General features: G+C 32.2%; 1 protein-coding gene across 5 annotated transcripts; it reads right to left on the bottom strand.

The window, feature by feature from the left end:
- Nucleotides 1–229: 229 nt before the first annotated feature.
- LOC148597646 (uncharacterized) lies at nt 230–21,456 on the bottom strand. Of its 5 annotated transcripts, none has more exons than XM_088563602.1 (18): nt 21,354–21,456; nt 21,029–21,076; nt 19,553–19,629; nt 19,158–19,229; nt 18,617–18,737; nt 16,243–16,325; nt 15,502–15,570; nt 13,438–13,537; nt 12,291–12,431; nt 10,404–10,421; nt 9,233–9,340; nt 8,163–8,276; nt 5,997–6,073; nt 3,610–3,709; nt 3,071–3,328; nt 2,486–2,565; nt 1,430–1,523; nt 230–1,108 (listed from the first exon to the last, which is right to left on the bottom strand). In XM_088563602.1, the coding sequence occupies exons 1-18, from the start codon at nt 21,370–21,372 to the stop codon at nt 894–896; spliced, it is 1,794 nt and encodes a 597-aa protein (XP_088419728.1). In that variant the 5' UTR covers nt 21,373–21,456; the 3' UTR covers nt 230–893. The 5 variants fall into 5 exon arrangements, with proteins under 5 accessions (XP_088419728.1, XP_088419726.1, XP_088419727.1 ...); XM_088563600.1 differs by having other exon boundaries at nt 5,997–6,106; XM_088563601.1 differs by lacking the exon at nt 10,404–10,421 and having other exon boundaries at nt 5,997–6,106.
- Nucleotides 21,457–23,315: the final 1,859 nt, after the last annotated feature.

Genomic DNA, 23,315 nt, shown 5'->3' on the forward strand with positions numbered 1-23,315 from the left:
AAATTTTGGCAAGACATTTACATATAGTCGTAGACCCTTCGGTAACTGTGTTCCAAATCTCCTAAACAGTTCTTCCGAAATAAGGAAGTTAAAGAAAGCATTATGTCTTTTCCCACACAGGTCCCTATTCAACCTATGATAGTATATCGTTATCAATTACCGTTACGTGACTCAGATATTCCTTTTAAAGATACATATTGGGGAAAAGAACATTCATTATAACTACACATGTATTTCATTTTTAATGCAGTTTAGAGGGAAGACATATCAAACATAACAAACTGAAATGATGTTGAATTTCACAAATCTTTATTACCTTTACGTGACAACTGTCCTTAAAGTAGATCAAGACCGTTTTTTGAATTGTCTTACTTTTACAGTGAATGATCACCGCTGCTGTTTACTATGGATACAAAAAGATCATCTGGCGTCGAATGTGTTAGGTTAATTATTCAGGCTCTTACGTGTTACATGTACATTTAATAGTTTATCTTTTACAAAGGAATGACCATATAAGTACCATTAAGTGAAAGAATCAAGCAACGGGTGGCACATCATAATTCCGAATTTAGTCACTTTTGCATATAACATAATCAATACATTTAAAATACAACATAACAGCTATTTAAAATCATCCTGAAGAACATGTGACGTAGATATATTTTGATTGCATATAGGAAAGAAGGCTGGCAAAATTTTCCCGCCATTTTTGCATTGTGCATTTATATAAAATTTTGCAAATCAATATCTTCAGAAAGGCAAACTTTTGAAACACTTCTATCATTACTTCTGGGGTTCAGACTTTTTTTTTTAATTTATTAAGTTGATAACACTTTCAATAACTATTTCTATAATTTCTGTACTTGAATGATACCCCGTCCACCTTTGGTTGTCTAAACCAAATGCTCACATAAGTGATAAAATTCATGAAAACAATGATGTCGTCCCCATTTGAGATTGTCTAATGAAACACATCCACGACTCTGCTGATGTGCCGATATCTTCCAATGCTTGGAGAGAGGATCTATGATGGATGAGTCATGGTCGATATACCACCGCCAGTTGTTGTGGTGATCTGACCGCCCACCAAGCCATACAAAACCATCGTCTGAAAGATAAATTTGAATAAAAAGGTTAAAATATAATCTGAATCATTTTAAATAAATTTTATTATAAATACCAGTAAAAAATCAGAATATAGTTGAATACTATAGAGGTATTAGTTAATAAATATTACTTTTTGGTCTTCAAATAGTATATTCTGAGTAAGTATGTTAACTTTGTATGCATTTTTTTCTTGGGGAAAAGGTCTTCCTTTATATTTGTTCATGTGCTTTAGTGAAATGTAACTCCTTGAAACGCGTGTACCGAAACTCGCAATTTAGTATGATTGTGATTTTCGTGATTACGAATGTATACTTAAGCTAACAATGAAGTATATTCCTGACGTATTGTACAATGGCTTTATGTTCTTCGTCGTTGCTAACCGTTGCTAATTTCATTCCGTTAGTTTTACATACCGCCTAAAATAGACAAGAACAGACTAAATCATTTACCTAACATTATTGAAATCTGAAATATAAAAATAAATGAATGTATAATTGAGATTCAAATCGAATAACAAATTAGATTTCGCGATTTTCACATAATTATCCGCACCTGTAATGTTAAATATCCTTAATGCGATTTTTTTAATGCAATATTCAATCAGTTAATGAATTAGAAGTGTAAGGTTTTAAGAATACTTGACTACAAATAAATTCAAATAGAAATAAACCCATACAATTGCTTGCTTTGTAATAGTACCAACACCATCGATGGGAAAAACGGTGAATTTGTGTTGTATGGAACCTTATTTCATTACAAATGCATTCGTATACTTGAAACATACGAATACAAAATACGCATATATTCTTCAAGCCGAATATACCATTTGTGGAATAGTAAGGGAACCAAGGCTATCAAAGCGGTAATCAAAAGAATGTACTCTAGGGACTAAGGCCAGACATGGAAAAAACAGACAGACACAACACACAAAGTAGAGTAACTAAAATAAATACTTTATAATATTTGCTGTTTTTGATAGTATGAAGAGCTGAAATATATGAAGTATGAAGTATGGGAAGAGCTGGTCATGTGAAATAGTCACATTAAAGCTCTGAAAATGGCCCATCTGAAGGAGGTAGACCTAGGATAAGGGACATAACTCTTTAAATCAGTAATATGTTTGTATCATATTCAATTTCAACAAAGACTTTCAAGCTTTCCTTAAAAAAAAGAATGAAATCAGTTCAAGCTACATTGATGCTTACATAAGATGGTTATAAAATGGTAAATACAAACATTCAAATGATTTGTAAGAGTTTTGTCCCTTACCTGAGGTCTCCTCCTTTAGTAATTTTTTTTAATTAGAATATTCAAAAGTTACCATTTATGGAATTTGCTTCAGGATTTTAATGGGAATACAATTATATTGATTTCCTACCTCGGTCCAATTATGCTTATTTTGTATTAGAAGATAACATTTGTGTCCAGTTCTATGTTTCCCATCACAAACAGCAGTTTCTAGAAAAAAAAACAAAAACAAAAACAAAACAAAACAAAACAAAAACAAAAAAAAACAAAACAAAACAAAAAACAAAACAAAAAAACAAAAAAAAACAAAAAAACAAAAAAAAAAACAAAATTCATATAGACACTTATAATATCGTACATTGGTAAAAGCAGTGTCAGTACCGTGGTCTCCCATGGGCTGTAACTTATAAGTATCTGTTGATACATGTATTTTATATCGAAATATTGTGTATTGCACTTCGTACATGGTACAATTTAAAAACCAGAATTCCCTTCTTTTAAACATCCCCATGCAATCGTTTTAGTTTTCATGCATTCTTAAAAGTGAATATATTATGAGAAATCAACTTTTTCCTGTTACAATATAGTGTTAAAATAATTTAGAGATACCATTTTTTGCACTTTCGGTCTACCGTAATAAAGGTTGAAATTAAAAAACATTTAAAGCATCATACTGAAGATGAAGCGAACAAAATTTTCGATCATTACTACATACTTGGTCGTGTTGTTGTCGTAAAGTGTGATGAAGGTTTTATTGTAGGATGTATCAACGGTCTTTCACATAGATGGTGATATTCATGATTACAATTGTCATTAGTCCACCTTCCATTCGAAAATAGCATGCATGAGTTGTGGGATGGATTATGATGGGACTGCCATTGAGGTTCACTCATACTTATTGTTTCATTATTAACCCATATCCAACGTTGCATCTGATTTGAAAAAGTACCTCCGATCCATACCAATTCATTGGCTATAAAATTGAAAGGAATTCAAGTTTGATTATTGTTTTTTGACAATTACACAGTAAAATGTTTGATGGATACTGTTCTAATTATTGTGAAGATATCAGAAATAGAACTTGACAAACAAAATTTATAACTGTATTGATTACCAAAATGAGCTCCGAATGAAGTAAGGAAAGGGTAAAAAACGGCCTTATAATATAAAACCACTTAGGTAATATCGAACAAGTATGCTATTTTCAATTTTTTGCTGTACTGATGTATCAACGCAAACATCTGTATCACTTACTGTGATTAATACGTGATAAAAAGTTGGTAATTGCTGCATTCTCGTCTGGACTGTTGATTATAGCATGGTACATATGCCTGCTTTGTGACCCGCAGAGTGTCTAAAACACAGAATTATCATCAAAATATAATAAAAAATTATTCGACTATTCGACTGTATAGAACACTATGTCGTGCATGAAATGCAGATTTTAGTTCCATTCTAGGACCGGTATATTCAGTGCTGAACCGAATCACTCTACAATTTACTAGATAAGACTTTTTAAAGACCTTTTTGTAATGTTAATGGCATTTAAGTACAACTCCAGCTAAGAATGATGCAAAATGTGATTTATGGGTAAAAAGCCTACATATTTTTATTTTTGATATTTTATTTGAATTGCCATAGTAAACAGAAATTATCATTCAGTTTTTTTTTCATATAACCCGTGCTCTTAGGAGTAAAAATTGTATAAAATGCACTGTAGATTTCAAAATGAAGGGAGATGACTTTGTAAATGACGCTCAAATACAATAAAATCTACTGGATTTTCAGTCTTGATTATCTCCTAAGAGCAGGCAGATTTGAATAAATAATTACACATTTCAAAGTATAGATCAATAAAACAACTTAATTACAAAAAATAAAAATATGTAGACTTTTTTGGGGTGTATCACATTTTTCAGATTTTGGATGATTCTTACAAAGACAGCTACTTAAACATATGAAATTGAAACCAGTGCCTACGATGAATCTTTCTATGAAATTTTGAACCCAGTCCTATGATGCTTTGTTCAATGAAATGACCATGTGTTATTGCCATTACATAACAAAATAAAGCTTAATGATTTTCCTGACATATTTTTTTAAAATTGATTGGATGTAGACAATTTGCATGATAAATCTCAATATAATTTAGGCCTTGTATAGTGACAATTAAAAAACGATTAACCAATTACTAACCTAACATCTACACCCTTGTTTTACTGAAGTACGAAGAACTGTTTGATAATTATGCCTATGTGTGTATGGTTTTAGTTCATTCATGTTTTTGGATTTTTTTTACATTTTGTTTTCCTTCATGGTCTAGGATTGATCACAAGTCACTCTTATTTTGTTCTTTGTCAAAAAACTTTCTTTAAATAATCCTAATTTCTAGGATTTGATGCATTGCATCTACCCCAATGAACTTAAGATAAAGGATACTACAGACACTGTGAAGTCAGCTCATATTTTGACCTGCACTTAGAAATCAATGGTAAAGGAAAACTATTGACCAACCTTTACGACAAACGTGATGACTTTTCATTCAGAATTGTCAACTTTCCTTTCATCTGTGGCAACATCCCTTCGGCTCCTGCGTATGGAGTGTTCATATCACAACTCATACGTTATACCAGAGCTTGCCGAAATTACGCAGACTTTTCTTATCGCCTTAAAACTCTAACAAATAGGCTTCTGGAGCAGGGTTATTTTTGCTTCAAGATTGAAGTCATCACTGCAGGTGTTTTATGGTTGTCATCATGAACTCGTGGATCGTTATGGTGTATCCATCTGTACCATGAAAACTGATTTATTCAACGGGTCATAGTTTTCCTTTTCTCGTTTGTCTACCCCGGACGTGACTTTCTATGAGCAACTCGGAGTGTGTTTCTAGAAAAGCAGAGGACGCTTACCCTACCGATGCACCTGGAACATGCTCCCAGTTTTTAGTGGGGTCCGAGTTGCTCATTTGCTTTTTTGACTTTTTATGTAAAATTATAATTACTGTATGTTCTTTGTTGTTTTTGGAAGTGTTCGATGAAGAGATTTTGCGTTTTATTTTGAATGTAATATCAAACTTTGTAGAAGTAGATAAAATGATTTTAGGCTTTTCTTTTGAGACCTGAGCTGTTTGTTATCAAAAAACATTCTACATTGTAGGTTTTGTTATATAGCTGATGTCTCGACAAAAATGTATGTTCGAGACTTCCTATACACACGATGTGCGTCTGCGTAAAATAATCAAACAATGACTTCCTAACTTCGCATGTATTTGTCGTTGTCTACACTTTCATGGTTCTTGGTATTTACATGTATTGGACGTCAAGTTCTATCCCTTCAAACACAACATTTCAAAGTTATTATAACTTAAGTTTGAGTTTTTGTAAGAATCAGGCAAATTATAAACATGAATTCTCAGAATACTTTCAATATAATTCTAGAAAAAAATGAGGTAACTGACAGTTATTTGTCATTGTTCGTTTTCAGTGCATTTCAATGAAATTATAACTTAATGTAGCAACATTATAGGGAAAATGTTTTTTCCTTATTTCTGATGGTGCAAATAGACCAATTAAAATTGTTAGTTTCAACCTCTGCCTGATTCTTACAGAGACCCGTACTTAATCACTTTAAACGTTACTTACAGATTTCCATGGTTTCTTTAGATTAGTAAAATAATAGCAATGACCATTATACCTCAAATTGTGATATGCTGCACATTCTGGGAATAAATATATGAGGTAGAAAGCATCAGCTGAATTAAGATAAAATAATTAATATTTATATTAATATTACGAACGAAAACAAGATGTTTCAAGCCACATCGTGGTAAGAATACTCACACACAACCATCTTCGTTTAACAGGATATAAAAAAGCGACGAATATTTGAAGGGAAGGCATTCCACCGACTAAGTATATAAATAGAAGCATACTTTACATCATTTACAAGCAGACTAATCTTCATTGAAACATAATCGAGAAGTATATGTATTTCTTATGCAAAAGTGTAGCTCAGGACAGGGTTGAGTCAAAACTATAAGATTGACGATAAAAAATATACATTATCATTTTCACAAAGCTGTCCTCGATACAATCCTCGGCAGTGACAAGTTAATGCCCCATTTAAACTTGTTTTATTGACTCTTATTGACTTAGGGTAAGGAACTCTTACAACTCATTTGAACGTTTCTATTGAGCATTTGACATCAATCTCATGTAAACATCGAAGTAACTTGGACTGATTTCGATCAGTTTCAAATGAAAGCTTAATAGGCTTTGGTGAAATTGAATATGACATAAAACATATCACTGATTTTATTAACTACGTCCCTAGGTTTACCTCCTTAATCGCTACTTACATATCTTATATGGGTAAACACTATACTTAACTTGTCCCACGGACACTATATCTATTTTATTTTGTGTATAGACTGTACTCATATATCTAAACATACAAAAGTCGTCGAATTGTAGACAACACATGTCAATAGGGTTTCCATGCAGTGAGTCGCACATGACAAATTTTGTTTTCAAACTGTTTAACTGCAATTGTTGAAGAAAAAAAATATATAGAAAAAGAGAAAAAAAAATTAAATATAAAACATTGAAATTCATTGAAAAGGAAGATAACTCCTTGTTTTTTTGCAAGATTTGGGTGCTTTGTTAGGGAACTTAAAAATCGTTTTTCGACATCTATTGTGGCGTTTGAAAAATCTGTTTACTCTTTGACATACATATGATATAAATATTATATTGGACCAATAAATTCAATGGGATTAAATTTACCGTGTTTCAACTTTATAATAGAATCTGTCTCATTTTTACATGGACAGCCACTTCAACGGACCCATTTCATCATAGTGCTAACCTACCTTATAGACTGTCTATTAAATTATCAAGAGCCCATCAAGAGCCCACTAAATACAAGTCTTAGCGTATGTCAAAAGACCAGCATATTTATGACATCACGTATGCACTAGAAGTGACTGTTTATGGTATTTCGAATTTTGTGTTACGGCAAAGTGAGTACATAAATATGACATTTATTTTTTTTTCAAATTTAAATGCATATATGTATATTTTGTAGGAATGAGTTAACTGAAATAATTTATCATTTTGTGCAAAGAAATTAATATGTTTTAATAACTACAAATTTCCTCTTATTTTCAAACAATTTTCAGAATTGAAAATTTAATGCCTCAAAGTTATTTGAACTAGGGTAAGGGACATAACTCCTTAAATCATGATATGTTTGTACTTAATTCAATTTCACTAAGGCTGTTCAAGCTTTCATTTGAAACAGAATAAAATCAATCCAAGTTACTTTGATCCTTGCACGAAATGGTATAGGGTATTAAGAAAAGTGATGTAGTAATTAAGGAAAACAAAGTTATAGTGGTAATTAAAAGAATGCAATCCAGGGACAAAGACCAGACATGGAAAACAGACACACACAACAAAGAACATAAAGTAAGTAAAATCGTACATACAAAGTTACAAAAACAAATAAGCAACCCGGACTCCACTAAAAAATGGGAGCATGTACCAGCTGCATCGGTAGGGTAAGTGTTTTTTGCTTCTCTAGAAACACCCACTATATACTATAAAGGTATACCAAGTATATAGCATGATTAATTACCTTTAAATGTTTTACAGAATTGTTTCGACAACTGATATATTGTGTGAAAAGAAACAAAATCCGAGATGAACCGATAGAAATAATAATCTCGGTTTACTTTTAACTGTTTGAAATATGGGGAATGAAAATGTTTTAAGTTTCGAGGATTTGTTACAACACAATTTGCTTACCAGTTTTGCAAGTTCGTCCAGTATATCCATGTCGACAGTTGCACGTAAAGTTTCCAACATGATCCTGACATGAACCCCCGTTTTCACAAGGATTACTTGCACATTCATTTACCTCTGAAACAGATTTTGATAAGATGCAAAAATGATAAAAAAAAAATGAATAAAAAAAGAACGAAAACAGAAACAAAAAAAACAAAAAAACAAAAACAAAAACAAAAACAAAAACAAGCAAATTCTAAAAAAAAACAAAAATACCAGACCAAATAAATTAAATAACCTCCCCCCGAAAAAACCGAAAACCAAAAACAAAAACAAAACAAAAACAAAAACACAAAAAAACATACATTATATATAACAAAAAAATATATAATGTGAAGAAGTGTAAACCTTATTTTGTTGACCATTACAAATTAGTAAGGAATAAAAAAATAGCTAGTCAACATTTTTTCTGTAACCCGTGCTGGTTATTCGTGTGCACGTTTTATGTTTTGCGTGTTTTGTCTGTATATGCTGACTCTTTCATGTCCTAGTGTTTTTGACAATGTATTAAAGGGGACATCAGACCGATGTAAACTTGGTTCCATTGATTACTCTCTTATATCTCCATTTTTAAAGTTAAAAATCTGTTAATCCACGGAATTATGTTAACACTATTTACCTGTTATCTATTTAGGGGGATATTCATACAAGGTTTAAGTCATTACTACAGAAGTTTTATCATCAACATGAGCTCGTGGGTAGTTATGGTGTATTCATCAGCACCACGAGAGTTGCACCACATCCATGCTCCCAGTTTTTGATGGAGTCCGGGTTACTCATTTACTTTAACTTTTTTGGAACCTTACATAAATCGTTGACCAGATTTCAATCAATCAATAAGTTTCCATTCAATTTTTGATCAAAGAGTGATAGATGATTTTGAGGTGTTACTTGGGTCATTTCATGATATTTGTAGGGTGTGTCTGTTCCCCCTACCAAGTCTTTATCCCTGGATTGCATTCATCCTTTCAATTCAAATTATTAAAGTTTACGATAAAGTGTTTTCAATCTTTTGATTCACCTAATCCTACCTGTTTCACACTTGGCTCCAATATAACCCTCTGAACAGGTACAAGTGAACCCGTTAAGTCCACGGTTACACAAACCATTACGCCCACATGGACTATTGGCGCAGTAATCTACAAATATTGAAGTTTCTCGAATTCAGAAAACAGTAAGAAAAAAGACCTTCATACACAATGTACCTAACCGAATAAAAACAGATAACACATAGAATTTTGAATGAAGGGGAAGAAGTCATCCCATGAAAGGAAACTTTTGATATGAACTCCCACAAAAAAGGAGTGACATCATATGCATTAAATGTAGGCATGTCCTGTCCGCAAGCGGCATCCGTTGTATTGCAAGTGAATTTTGAATATTAACTCCCACAAAAACAAAAAGAGTGACATCATATGCATTAATGGTGCGCATGTCCTGCTCCGCTAGCGGCATCCGTTGTATTGCAAGTGAATACCATCCGATTATAAGCCAGAAACAGTAATGAAACTCCCTGATACTCTCCATCTTGCTTATATAATATGTAAAGATCAATTTTCTGATTAAATATGTTTGTTGTCTCCATGAAGGTTCCACAAAGGCACAACGTTTTGAATAGTACCAGCAGACTCAACATTGCATAAAATTGCAATATATTGCAAAAACAATTACGAAGGCGGCATATCTTGTTTTTAAGTCCCTGTAGAATTTCTCAACACATCTTTGCATAAAATTGCAATATATTGCAGAAACAATTACGAAGGCGGCATAACTTTTACTCTCGAATAAACATCTATGATAAGATGATATCGTTCACAAAGGCACAACGTTTTGGATAGTACCAGCAGACTCAACATTGCATAAAATTGCAATATATTGCAAAAACAATTACGAAGGCGACATAACGTTGTTTATAGCACCTGCAGGATTTCTCGACACATCTTTGCATAAAATTGCAATACATTGCAGAAACAATTACGAAGACGGCATAACATTTTACTCTCGAATAAACATCTATGATAAGATGATATCGTTTGACTGTATTATAGGGTTATTGCATGAATACTGGTGAATACTCTCTCGAGCAAATATCGTTTTGCACGAACTTGCCATATTTTAGCAGACAACAGTGCAATAAATTTAAAAAACGTGTTCGGAACGTCTCCGAATGTTTACTATATAATAAATGTGTATATATCTTACCGATAACATGCACACCACCTAAAACAATGTAAAAAGAGTCAAAATGAAGTTGTTCAGACGTATTTGCTACCGTTTTCGCTGAAGCTATTAAATTAGTTTTGCCTTCATAAACATTGTGTAATACTTGTGTTTTCCCCACGAATTTACACGCTAAATTAAAATAGATATCTGGGACATCTTTCATTTTTTCATTGTTTTGTATTTTATTTTGATGGAAAAGAGCAGTATAAGTAATTCATACATATTATTTACACGACAGAACACATTAATGAAATTCCGCTTGTGCTTGTATTGCAGGTTGATTGATTGATTGTTGGGGTTTAACTTCCGAGCAGCAATATCTCAGCTATATTTAGATAATGATTATAACATGGATGATAACATGAACATGCGTTATGGTGATATGAAAAAAAGGGATGTTACACAAGGATAACAGGGTAAATAAATTTGGATTGCCACTAGAGAAAGGCAGGGATGGGTAAGGACGGGTCATTTAGTCTCCTGTGGCGGAGAGCAAAGATTCCTACTCCTATCGAATACCACAGAAGTGTTCTGTAACGTGCGAGGAACGTGACATCTTTCCCAACACGGTGCACCACTATGCTTGTATTGTAGGTATTGAATTTATAACCTTATAGTATATTCGCGTTAAGTTTTCCTCATTGGCTGAGTTATTGCTCCGAGGCTAGCCATGTTTGACTGAGGTGTAGCTGAAGTCCAATATGACTAGCCGAGAACTTTCGCAATTATACCTTTACTGACTAACTATTCCAATACGTCATATTGGTCTTGCCCAATACTGATCTTAACCATTACCGAATTGGCGAACTTTTGTATTTTGTATTGTATTGGCAGTTTTGATCATATTTAGGCAAATTTTCGAACGTTAGTCAATAAATGCTAGTATACGTTAGTGTAAAGTATACAGTCCTTGAACCGATCCGCACAACGATTTGACGGATTGATTACCGTTGACTGATTGATCGCTGACTGATCGATGACCGATGACCCGTGACCGATCTGATCGCAGTCTTGTTATGCAAAATGACGTACGATCTGTTTGCAAAAAAGGAAATGTAAAATAAAAGTATAAAATGATGTTTAAATTTATTAAATTATGTAAATATGTGTCAAATTGACAAAGAAAACCATAAAACTGTAAAATACAGTGACCACTCTCTGGTCACGTGATGCGATCACCGGTTTAATGGGTCGGTTTGACGTATGGATGACTGACCGGAAAATGATCGGTGAACGATGACCAATCGTAATTTTTGTTGCACGGATAGGTTCAGGTACTGTATACTAGTAGGTAAATTATCATATTGTTTCATTAAACTTTTTATACAAATAAAGCAAGATGTATACTAAGTTTTTTTAAAAAAAAGTAAGTTGCATTAAACATTTTGCAATCTGTAGTAAAGCATGTACTTTAAGATAGTAGTGTCTGTCCTTCAGCACACAAATAACAAGAGTACGAGAACGAATAAACAGGCAAGCCTTCTGATCCGTGTAAGAGTCTTACACGGATCGGAAGGCCTGCCTGTTTATTCGTTCTCGTACTCTTGTCATTTTTGTGCTGGAGGACAGACACTATTATCTTAAACTACATCTTTGTCGTCCATTTTTTATTGACTGACGTTTTTTTTAATCTCAGGTGAATGCCATGGGAATTAATCACCGATACAACGTTACGTTTTATCGATTGTGCCGCCGCCGATTAAGTTTTTTAACTTGTCGGACAAAACATTACATTATTCTAAATTAGCCGGATGCAATGATGTACAGGTTTACACGGTGGCAGGTGGAGATCTATCACAATTGTATATCTCCTTGTTAACGTTATTTTTTGCAATAAAATATTTACGATATTTAAATGAAACTTACATTGACCACATGTGTATGGACATAAATAATTCTTGAAGTAATTTTCATTGCACCGTCCTGTTTGTGAAACACAGAAATCAGTGTCATTGTCTCGGCAAATCTGTAATGCTGGAGGACGACCAAGTGATACGTGGGCTATTGCTAAGAAAAGAGTAATCAAGGGAACCATGGTTATAGCGGTAATCAAAAGAATGTAATCCAGGGACAAAGACCAGACATGGAAAACAGACATACACAACAAAGAACATAAAGTAACTAAAACCATACATACAAAGTAAGAAAAGTAAATGAGCAACTCGGACTCCACTAAAAACTAGGAGCATGGACCAGGAGCACCGGTAGGGTAAGCGTCCTTACACAAATTACACAACGGGATAAAGATATTAAACGGCAATCAATGAAATTGAATTTGCATGCTAATTGATTTACATGTAAACCAAATTTTGAAATGAACTATTTTATTAGATCCGACGTATTGTTTCAATATCTTAAAATCGTAATCATTTTTATAGTTTTGGGTTACTCAGATCTGTGAACGTATATCCATTTTTTCTTACAACTATAAGTTGCTTACCACTTACATGTAAGTGCGCATGTCCTTTAATTTTCAAAACAAATTAATAGAAAATGAAATCACTTCCAAGTTTGCGTTTTTTATCAGTCTATATTTATTACAACTTGTATAGAATTATTTTTCAATGTTTTCATTCTTACAATTTTACATATTCTAATTCTCCATTGCTCCTACTCGTTTCCCATCAACACGCATGGTATGTTAATTCCTAGAAATGCCTACAACCTATGGTTATACTAAATATGATTTTTAACCGACACCTATTATATATAACTTTTACATTTTCAAACGTGTATTTTGAGGTAAAAGAATTGAGTTTTTACAAGAATAAATACACTAAAACTGATTCTCTTTTTCTCCCAAACCAAAATTCTTTTCCCTATCCGCGAACATTAAATTGATATTTATATATAGATATTACATTATAATTGATTTTTTATTTAGATTTATTCTCCTCGTTCCTATCTAAAATTCCTATTCCTTTCCAAATCCCCATTCCCCTTCCGCCAAAAATATCAAGGCGTTAGTGGTTGTCCCATAACAGGACTGTACGTTATATTTTAGTATACTGACATGAGTTGGAACAAATTTCCCGGTTACAGTTGTCTTCACTGCAGCACTGTCCACAATATTCATCATCGTCCCGCTTTCCTGTAGACTTACTCTCACATTGCTAAAAATATGTTTCTATAGTGTAACACAACAAATAAAAATGTGTAATTTTTTTTTCATAAGACAAAAAACTTGTCTTTAATTATTTTCTGAAACAGGCGATCTATATTTTTCATAACTTATAACTGTTTTGGACACAACTCTTAAAAAATCATCGGAACGTTTGTATTCACCATTTTACAACAATCGCATGTAAGTATCAAAGATACTTGGATTGATGTCATTCTGTTTCAAATGAAAGCTTGAAAGACGTTAGTGAAATTGAATGCGATACAAACATATCATTGATTTTATGAGTTGAGTCCCTTACCCTAGGTCTACCTCCTTAAAGTAAGGTTTATGTGCGTGTTTTTTTTTTGTGTGTGTTTTTTTAATTCAATTTAATACAAATGTTTCATTCAGTCACTACATGTAGTATCTAACAACACGCCGTTCTACTTTCTGTTTGGATGCCCATCCGGATCAGCCGATCAGATATCATATTTCATGAGCATTTTAAAAGCATTATTCAGGGGAAAATACCCGAGGATTCTGGAAAGGCAATTGTTAGATCCTACACCCAGTGCCTGAATAGAACAATTGATATTTGAATTTTAACAATTTGTGTGTTTGTCTTTTATGTTTCTTTTTATTATAGAATTGAATCCCAAGACACTGAAATATATGTATATTTTCAAACTTGCAATTTAAAAGTTTTTTTCACCCTGTAAATAAATCTTTTTTTATATTTAGGTAAAAATTATGCCGGAGATTAGAGGTTTGTTCCAATAATCGATCATTTTCACTGCCGAAAACAGAAACAGAATTTTCACATTACTTTTTAAGTGACTTTTTCCCTTTACCTTAGGCTGCTTACATTAATATATTTTAATCTATTTGTGCAGAATTAAGTTTACCCGAAAATCTATATTTATTTAGTATGAGCTTAATAATATATTAAGTAATGGAATAAAAAATAAACTGGAAAGGTTTGTGTGGATAGAACAAAAATGCTTTAGTTATTTGATATATTTCAATTTTTCATTAATATGTATAAGCATAATAGAACATCGTTATTCCTTTTCTTTTTTTTGAAATATCAAAAGAACCAAAATTCTCTTTCCATTTCTATAGAACATTTTCTTGCCGATAACAGTCCTCGAACCGATCCGCGCAACGATTTGACGGATTGATGACCGTTGACTGATTGATCGCTGACGGATCGATTATTCATTATACATCAAGATCAAATACGTGGCTTAAATGTGAACACAATAATCATAGACAATCTACATGTAGAGAATGAAGCAATAAGGATTACACAAACAGACTGAATATAAGGGTAACAAGATGTCACACACACACAAACAAACTGAATATAAGGGTAACAAGATGTCACACTCACAAACAAACTGCATATAAGGGTAACAAGATATCACATACACACACAAACAAACTGAATATAAGGTTAACAAGATGTCACACACACACAAACAAACTGAATACAAGGGTAACAAGATGTCACACACACAGACACAGACACACACACACACACACACAAACTGAATATAAGGATAACAAGATGTCACACACGCACACAAACTAACAAAACAGCAATATGAAAAAAACAGACATAAACACAGAGAAAATAGTATTGACATCAGGTGCTCCTGAATGGTAAGCATGTCCAGCTTCATTTGATATAGAAATCGTTAATGACGGAACAACTACACGGTAAACACTTTTATAAACGAACAAATGATGACTAACCAGGAGGGACACTACCTCCATAATTACAAGGAATCTATACTAAATTATTGGTTGACTGTAGAAGTAGTAAAGATAGGTGTTCAGTTAATCCAGGGTTTAAATACATTTCAATGCATTTAGAATGTCTTCTATGAATGTCTATTTAAAACAGGCGTTCCTTTTAAGGTTGCCGTTTGGACAGTTTTAACTCTATTAATTTAGTTACACTATTGATACCTCGCTTTTGATGCATCCAAGCCTAAACCTTCGTTCATGGTTGTGAAGAATTGTCTGTGTGTAGCAAATCTATACAAAAAGTATATGGTAATTTGAACAGTGTTAATTTTGTATTCGAATACTTTTGTACAATATGTATTAAGATTGTATTGGCATTTTTTTTTAATCACTTAAACAACCCAAACGCCATCGAGGTGTTTGTTCGTTTACGATTTTGAATTGTAAATTCCAAAATTTCTTATTTCGGAAGGTCTTTTTCCTGGTGTGAAAACATCCTTATTGCAAATTATATCCAAGCATGAAATAAATTATCAACTGTGATTTTCGAAAAAAAAGTATATTAATACAACAGCTTTTTGAATTTTCAAACTGTACCATTTCATTTGTCCCGTTCCCTGTTTTAAATAAAATGTCCTATTCCACATTCCCCACACATCATTCATATACAGTATAAGTAATCAATATGGTCATACATGTCACGCTAGTCATATTTTTTTTTTCATTTTATATAGAATTTACCTTGCTATTACTAAAAAGCAAAGAATAGTTTTCGATTGCTCACTATCTTTATTTTCAACTACCCGTACCCCAATTCAAATTTTCATTTTGTACCATTCCCTTTTTGCCAATGCCCCGTCTTCCCCTCTCAATAACCCTTTGATGTGGAGGTAGCCCTTTATTCATGTACTATAATTTATTTATATGAGATATAAAGGCGAAAACATAGAGATTGCTACTTACTTCACCAGCATTACATTGTATAGAGACAAAACAATCTGAAGGTTTCATTGCGTATATACAAGACAAACATCGCATACCAAAACCTGTAGAAAAATAATAATTATACAGATATACCGTTAATGTAACGGGGACAGAAAAAATAGTACACGAAAAATTGATTTTTAACACTATTTAACGTTCTTCATTTTTAATGAAACTGCGACAAGTACCAAAACCTGTAGAAAAATAATAACACCAGTAAATGAATAATGGTATTATAAGACGTTTTAAAAAGAAAAATCTTAAAAATTATTTTCACTAAACACGAGACTTATAGTAACGTACTGTAAAATACTTTAGTATTAATTGCTAAAAACTTTTTTACAATGAACTTTTATTTATTTTTGAGTACAAAACTTATCAATTTGTCGAAGGTCAAAGTTACCATTATAACAGTTATTTTACGTGCAAAAAATGTACATGGCCAAATCCAAATAAATCATGGCATTGACTTTCGATTATTTATTAAAAGCATAAAATGTTAATTACGATTTAAATTGATGTTTTTCATATATTGTGTTTATTTCAATTCATATATTTCTTTGACTAAGCAAGTGTTTTCATCCTATTCTGATTCGCCACACCATAACATAAATGTCGCTCTAAATACAACTTTTCCGTATCATAATGCCTTTTTACCCAAACAATAATTAAGGTAGATCAAATCCATTACACGGAGCATTCTTTGTTTTTCATTTTGTAAAAGCATAAAGACGTATACATTTTCAATGAGCAAATACAGTTTGAAAAGATGCAAAAAATGTCTTTACATTATAAAAAAACAAATTTGATATAAACCTATATGTGGCGAAATAACAAATACAAGTCATAATCCCCCTTTAAAGGGGTAGCTACAGTACCTGAACCGATCCGTGCAACAAAAATTGCGATCGATCATCGATCACCGATCAGTTTCCGTCCAGTCATCGATCGGTCAAAGCGATCCATTCAACTGGTGATCACATCACGTGACCACAGAGCGGTCACTGTATTTCATGTTTTTTTTTCTTAGTTAATTTACACATATTTACATAATGTAAAAGATCTAAACATAATTTTATTTTACTTTTTTTCAAACAGATCTTACGCCATTTTACATCACGAAACTGCGACCAGATCGGTCATCCGTCATCGATCCGTCAACGATCAATCAATCAAAGGTCATCAATCCGCCAAATCGTTGCGCGGATCGGTTCGAGGACTGTTATCGGTAAGAAAATGTTCTATATATAGAAATGGAAAGAGAATTTTGGTTCTTTTGATATTTCAAACAAAGAAAAGGAATAACGGTGACCCCAGGGCCTAATCTAGACATCAATGACAAGGAGAGGTTTTTGTAAATTATGTTTGAAAAATAATAATATCGGCATTTTAGTCTAAGAACTTTATTACAAAAACTCCCTCTCAAAGATAAATGGGAGAAGTGAGCACAAACAAGGAGAAGTTTTTGCCCATTCCTCCCTCTAGATTAGGCCCTGGGTGACTCCCAATTTTCTTTTTAAAAATGAAAAGATGTCAAGTCAGTGTTCTTTATGCACATTTCATCTCTCTCTTTAAAAAAAAGAATCTGAATCTAGATAAAATGTCATATTCAAAGTATATTCAGTCATTGTCATCTTTGAGAAAAAAAAGGAAAATCTATCTACGGAAAGTATTAGATATGATCTTCCTTAATACTAGAAATACTCTGAGCTAGAATGATAAAATTGGTACTTCCGCTTAACAATATGAAAAGTCAATGTGATCTTATAATCTTGTAAAAAATGTTCTTTTAAAATATTCATAAATTCCATTCAGTTGTGTTGAAGGGGAAGCAGATAAAAAATGGGTATCATCCCGTGTCCCATATTCATAAATGTAGAGTTCATTTTTTGCTATGTGAAACCTTCAAATTTTTTTAGATCAATATTTGTAACAAAATATGCACAATTTAAATATGTCATAAAGATTATGTACATGATGTATTCAATTGTGTAGAACGAGTATCGGTTAAATGAAGAGTATTCCGAGTCTCAATATTCATAAATGTCATAGACAAAGTTTTGTTTTATGAAAACGCCAAATTAATTTCGATCAAAATCTACGATTAGAGGCGCACGCTAAGAATATTAAATTAAGATTTTGCAAAAGTTTCATTCAATTCAGTAGTGTCGGAGCAATAACGGAAACTTAACATAAGAGATGTGTATCCCTTCGCTTAATAGAAGGAAGCACTACAGTTTGAATAGAAAACCGGACACACATATCACCATATTGGCATGCATGGTATGACTAAGGGATTTCAGGTCTGGGTATGTACATTAATTATCGTTTTTATTTAAATATTATAACTTACTCTCTATGTGTTGATCACAAAGTTCTGTATTGCAATATGACGTATTACAACACTTTGAGCAAGAAACAATGTCATTGCGTTTACCAAATAAAAGCGATGAGCTATCAAGCGTTGTACACATCTACAAAAATGTTGAGATGTAGAACTGTATCTTGACATTACATCAATACACTTAAAATGAATTACTGTGGTTTGGAAGAACGATATATTCTTAAATCAATTTAGTATTCTGGTGAAAGTACTATTGTTTTCGGGGTAGCCCAAACCATGAAATTTGGTTCATAACAAAAAGGAGAATCCAATTTATTTGTATACTGAAAGCCTCGCAACTACGAATTGAAGAATCCGTTGAGATTCTTCCCTAATCTTCTCCCTTATTCAAAGCAGTTCTATTTAAAATGTATGTAAACAACAAAACAAATAAACAAACAAACAAACAAACGAAAATAAGACAAAACAAAACAAAAAACAAAAACTATTTGTTAAATTACATTTTATGTTATACTTTCATTTAAGAAAATAATAGACGATATTGACTCACCTGTTTTGGTTTACATCCCGATCTAAAAGTTGTTATTCCATCATCTGTCACCATTCGCTCCCCATAACACATCTGTGTTGAAAAAGTGGATTTGTAACTTATTTCATATTCTGTACATATATAATTGAAATTGAAATACGACATGCATTTGTTTAAAAATTTGTTTAAAAACAATAAAAAAAAAAACAACTTTGGTGTAAGTTAAAACTTGCGATGATTCAACTTTAATAGTCAATGTAACATGGAAATCAATGCACATCGTTTTCGAATAGACAACAACTGTACTTGTTGATCCTGGTTTTAAATATACATGTACAAAAACAAGAGTGTCATCATGCAAATAATTTTAAGTTTACCCACAACTAGTACAGTCAGAATTTAACGTTTAAACGAACCTCATTGTCACCACATTCTATAATGTGATCGCAATCTCTCTGATGAGGCAGCAATTCACATTTATAACATAGAATACCTAAAAGATGTAATAACGATATAGAGTTATCATGAGCTTAGCACAATTTACAAATTTATTCCGGGTAGAACAAATTACAATGAAATCTGTCCAAACCAAACACCTTTTGGACTTTAAGGAGGTAGACCTTACTAGGGTAAAGGACATAACGCTTGACATTAATGATACGTTTGTATCATATTCAATTTCGCCAAAGCGTATCAAGCTTTCATTTGAAACAAAATGAAATCAGTTCAAGTTACTTTGAGGCTTACATGAGATTGATGTAAAATGCTGAATACAAACGTTCAAATGATTCGTAAGAGTTGTATCCCCTTTTCTAGGTCTACATTCGTAAAGCGCGTTCGATGTAGGTAGGTGTTCAGTTTACAAAGGTTAAGATACAGTTAAAGTAATACGAAGGTACTTCAAAAAGTTTATTCAGGGTTCGGGTTCACTCTATTGACATGGTTTGATATTTGATTTGAGATGTTTAGTAGCTGTCTTTGTAAGAATCATGCAGAATCTGAAAAAATGTGATACACCCCCCAAAAAAGGCTACATATTTTTATTTTTGAAATTAAGCTGTTTTATAGGTCTATATTATGACATGTGTAATTATTCACAAATCTGTCTGCTCTTAGGAGATAATCAACATTGAAAAACTGTTATATTTGAATGTCATTTACAGATTTATCTACCTTAATTTTGAAATCTACAGTGCATTTTATATAATTTTTATCTCCTAAGAACACGGGATATATGAAAAACCGAATGTTAATTTCTGTTTACTATGAAAATTCAAACAAAATATCAAAAATAAACGTATATAGGCGTTTCACCCATGAATCACATTTTGCATGATTCTCAGATGGAGTGCTACTTAAAAACTATTGAGAAAGTAGATAAACAAATGTCATCTAAAAACGGTCTCCAACTGAAAACCTAAAGCAGAAATTAGAGCCTGAAAATATGGAGCAAATTGTGCATTTGGCAAAATAGTTTTAGATCAAATGAAATACATGTGCAGTTTTATAATTGTATATATACAGAAGATTGGAGTGACATATGCAAAATCTAGACAATGTCTTGAACAAAAAATGTATATGTACCTATGTCATCATCTAAACAATGATCATGCCGACGTCGTTTAAAATTGCTAGATATCATTGGTCATTTACTGGTATTTCAAAGAGTAATTAAGTGAATCAAGTAATCAAACGATAATGAAAAAGAATGTAATCCAGGGACGAAGACCAGGCATGGTAAATAGACACAGAACAAAACAATTTGCAAGTGAATTACATGTTTAAAGCGTGAAAATAGGGACCCAGGTGTAACATGACTTGCCTTTGTATATTTAATATTCTCAAATGAAAACGAATTCGTTAAATATCATTTTTTTCGTATTAGGTGTTACCTGCTTTCACTTCAGTGACTGCACATATGTAAAAACCAACAAAAACAGCTGAAACAGAGGAAAAATATGTTGATAAAAATGTGACATGTATTACATACATAGTGAAACCTGTCTACGCCGAACTTTGTTGTGTGTGTTTTTTTTTCTGTTTTCCATGTCTTGTCTTTGTCCTTGGATTACATTCTTTTGATTACCACTATAACCTTGGTTTCCTTGATTACTCCTTTACGTTAGCCATCGTGAATACTTTTATTTAAGCAGGTTTCATTGATCAGGTAAGTACACTTAATTTTACAAATATAAATACACGTGAAGATAAACTTACACAGTTTAAAGTAATTCATCGTTCGTCTTCAAATTACCGTTCTTATCAATGTTCCGTACATGAAGGACCATATACTATGGATAGGTCTATTAGTACAATCAGTATATCCATAGTCAAGGTACAATACGGGGGAAATATTTTGATGTGCGAAAACTCAACTTGTATATATATAATTTTTTTCACGATTTATTCTCATATTAATTTCGTTTGATACCAATAATTTTACACATTCAAATCATTAAACATTTATTGATTTGATAGGCAATGAAAAAAAAAAAAAACTTGTATATTTCAAAGAACAGTTTTTTTTGGGGAACTTTACCAAAATACCACATATATTATTCAAAAATTATTTGACCTCCTAACGTACACGTACACCTTTCATTTACGCAGTTGAAACGTATTATTAAGTACCATTCCTTATAAAATTCAGAAAGTGTCAATGGTAAAATGATTCATGGTGAAGAAGCGATACTTTTTCATTCTACATACGCTATACTTTCACAAATCAATGATCATTTCTGCATTCAGGTCTGCACTTTTTAAAAAGTCATACATTTATCACCCACTTAAAAAAACCAAATAAAACCTAATCGAGAAAACAAAGAACAATAAATCTTACAAAGTGCCATTTTCATGTATAATCTATGTATAATTTTTTATCTCAAAAGCACAACAACCAAATGAAAACTTAAACTGGTTATGTAATTACTGTTTCTGAACAAGATATAAACGAAATATAAACGTCAGGTTGTTGACATGCATAAATCACATTCTGTCTGATTTTTTTTTAGAAAGACTGCTACTGTAAAGCAAATGTTTTGTATACATAGTTATTTCAGTAGCAGACTTTGTAAGAATCATGCAGATTCTGTAATATGTGATACACCCAAAACAAAAGGCTACACATTTGTATTTTTGTTATTAAGTAGTTTTGTGGGTCTACTTGATGAAATGTATCATTATTTCTTTCGAATCTGTCTACTCTTAGGAGATAATCCACATTGAAAATCCAATAGTTTCTGTTGTATTTTAGTGTCATTTACAGAGGCATCTCCCTTAATTTTTAATTCTTAAATATATTCTATTAATTTTTCATCTAATAAGAGCATGGGTTAATCGAAAAGCAACATGTTAAACAAAATAACACAATAAAAAAATATGAACCATGAATCACATTTTACCAGATTCTTACCGGTGTTGCTTTTTAAATATCTGGAATATAATATTCATAGTACACAACTTTTTCCAGACAAATTAGATGGCTCAAGTGTCAATGGAAATTTCATAAACACGAAGTTAATATTGATGAAGATTGATTTATCGACTTTTACTAATTCTCTGTTGTAAATAAACAATAAATTAATTTCTCGGCGTGTGGTGTGTGTTTTTTTTGTTTTTTTTTTTTTTGAAAAGCAGAGGATGCTTACCCTACCTGTGCAGCTGGTCCATGCTCCCACTTTTTAGTGGATTCCAAGTTGTTCATTTACATTTGTTACTTTGTATGCATTATTTTGGTTGTTGTTTATTCGTTGTTGTGTTTGTCAGTTTTCAATGTCTGGTCTTTGTCCCTGAATTGCATTCTTTTGATTTCTGTTAGATTCGGTGGTTGTTTATTCGTTCTTGTGTTTTTCAGTTTTCTATGTCTGGTCTTTGTCCCTCAATTGCATTCTTTTGATTTCCGTTAGATTCTTGGTTCCCTTGATTACTCTTTGACTTTTCATTAATTTCAAACACGAAATGAAAAAGTTTGATTCACTAGATAATGTTAAGCCAAACCAGTCATATGTTCCTCCTGTATTTAGCAATAATCCCATGTAGTACATCGTACGATTGATTGATTGATTGTTGAGATTTAACCTCAAGCAGCAATATTTCAGCTATATTCAGTCGATGAACATGAAATGGATGATAAAATGTACATGAAATGATGAAAATGGTGAAATGACAGATGTGATGGGA

This window comes from Perna viridis, chromosome 15 (assembly GCF_037379345.1).
Source record: "Perna viridis isolate PV_CMFRI_1.1 ecotype Kerala chromosome 15, ASM3737934v1, whole genome shotgun sequence".
NCBI classification, from domain to species: domain Eukaryota; kingdom Metazoa; phylum Mollusca; class Bivalvia; order Mytilida; family Mytilidae; genus Perna; species Perna viridis.

Coding starts and splice junctions, on each gene's coding strand:
- LOC148597646 (XM_088563600.1), bottom strand. Junction 8,277..9,232: donor TGGAGCCAAGTGTGAAACAG/GTAGGATTAGGT, acceptor AATCTGTTTCAG/AGGTAAATGAATGTGCAAGT. Junction 1,109..1,429: donor CGTCAGGAATATACTTCATT/GTTAGCTTAAGT, acceptor TTTATCTTTCAG/ACGATGGTTTTGTATGGCTT.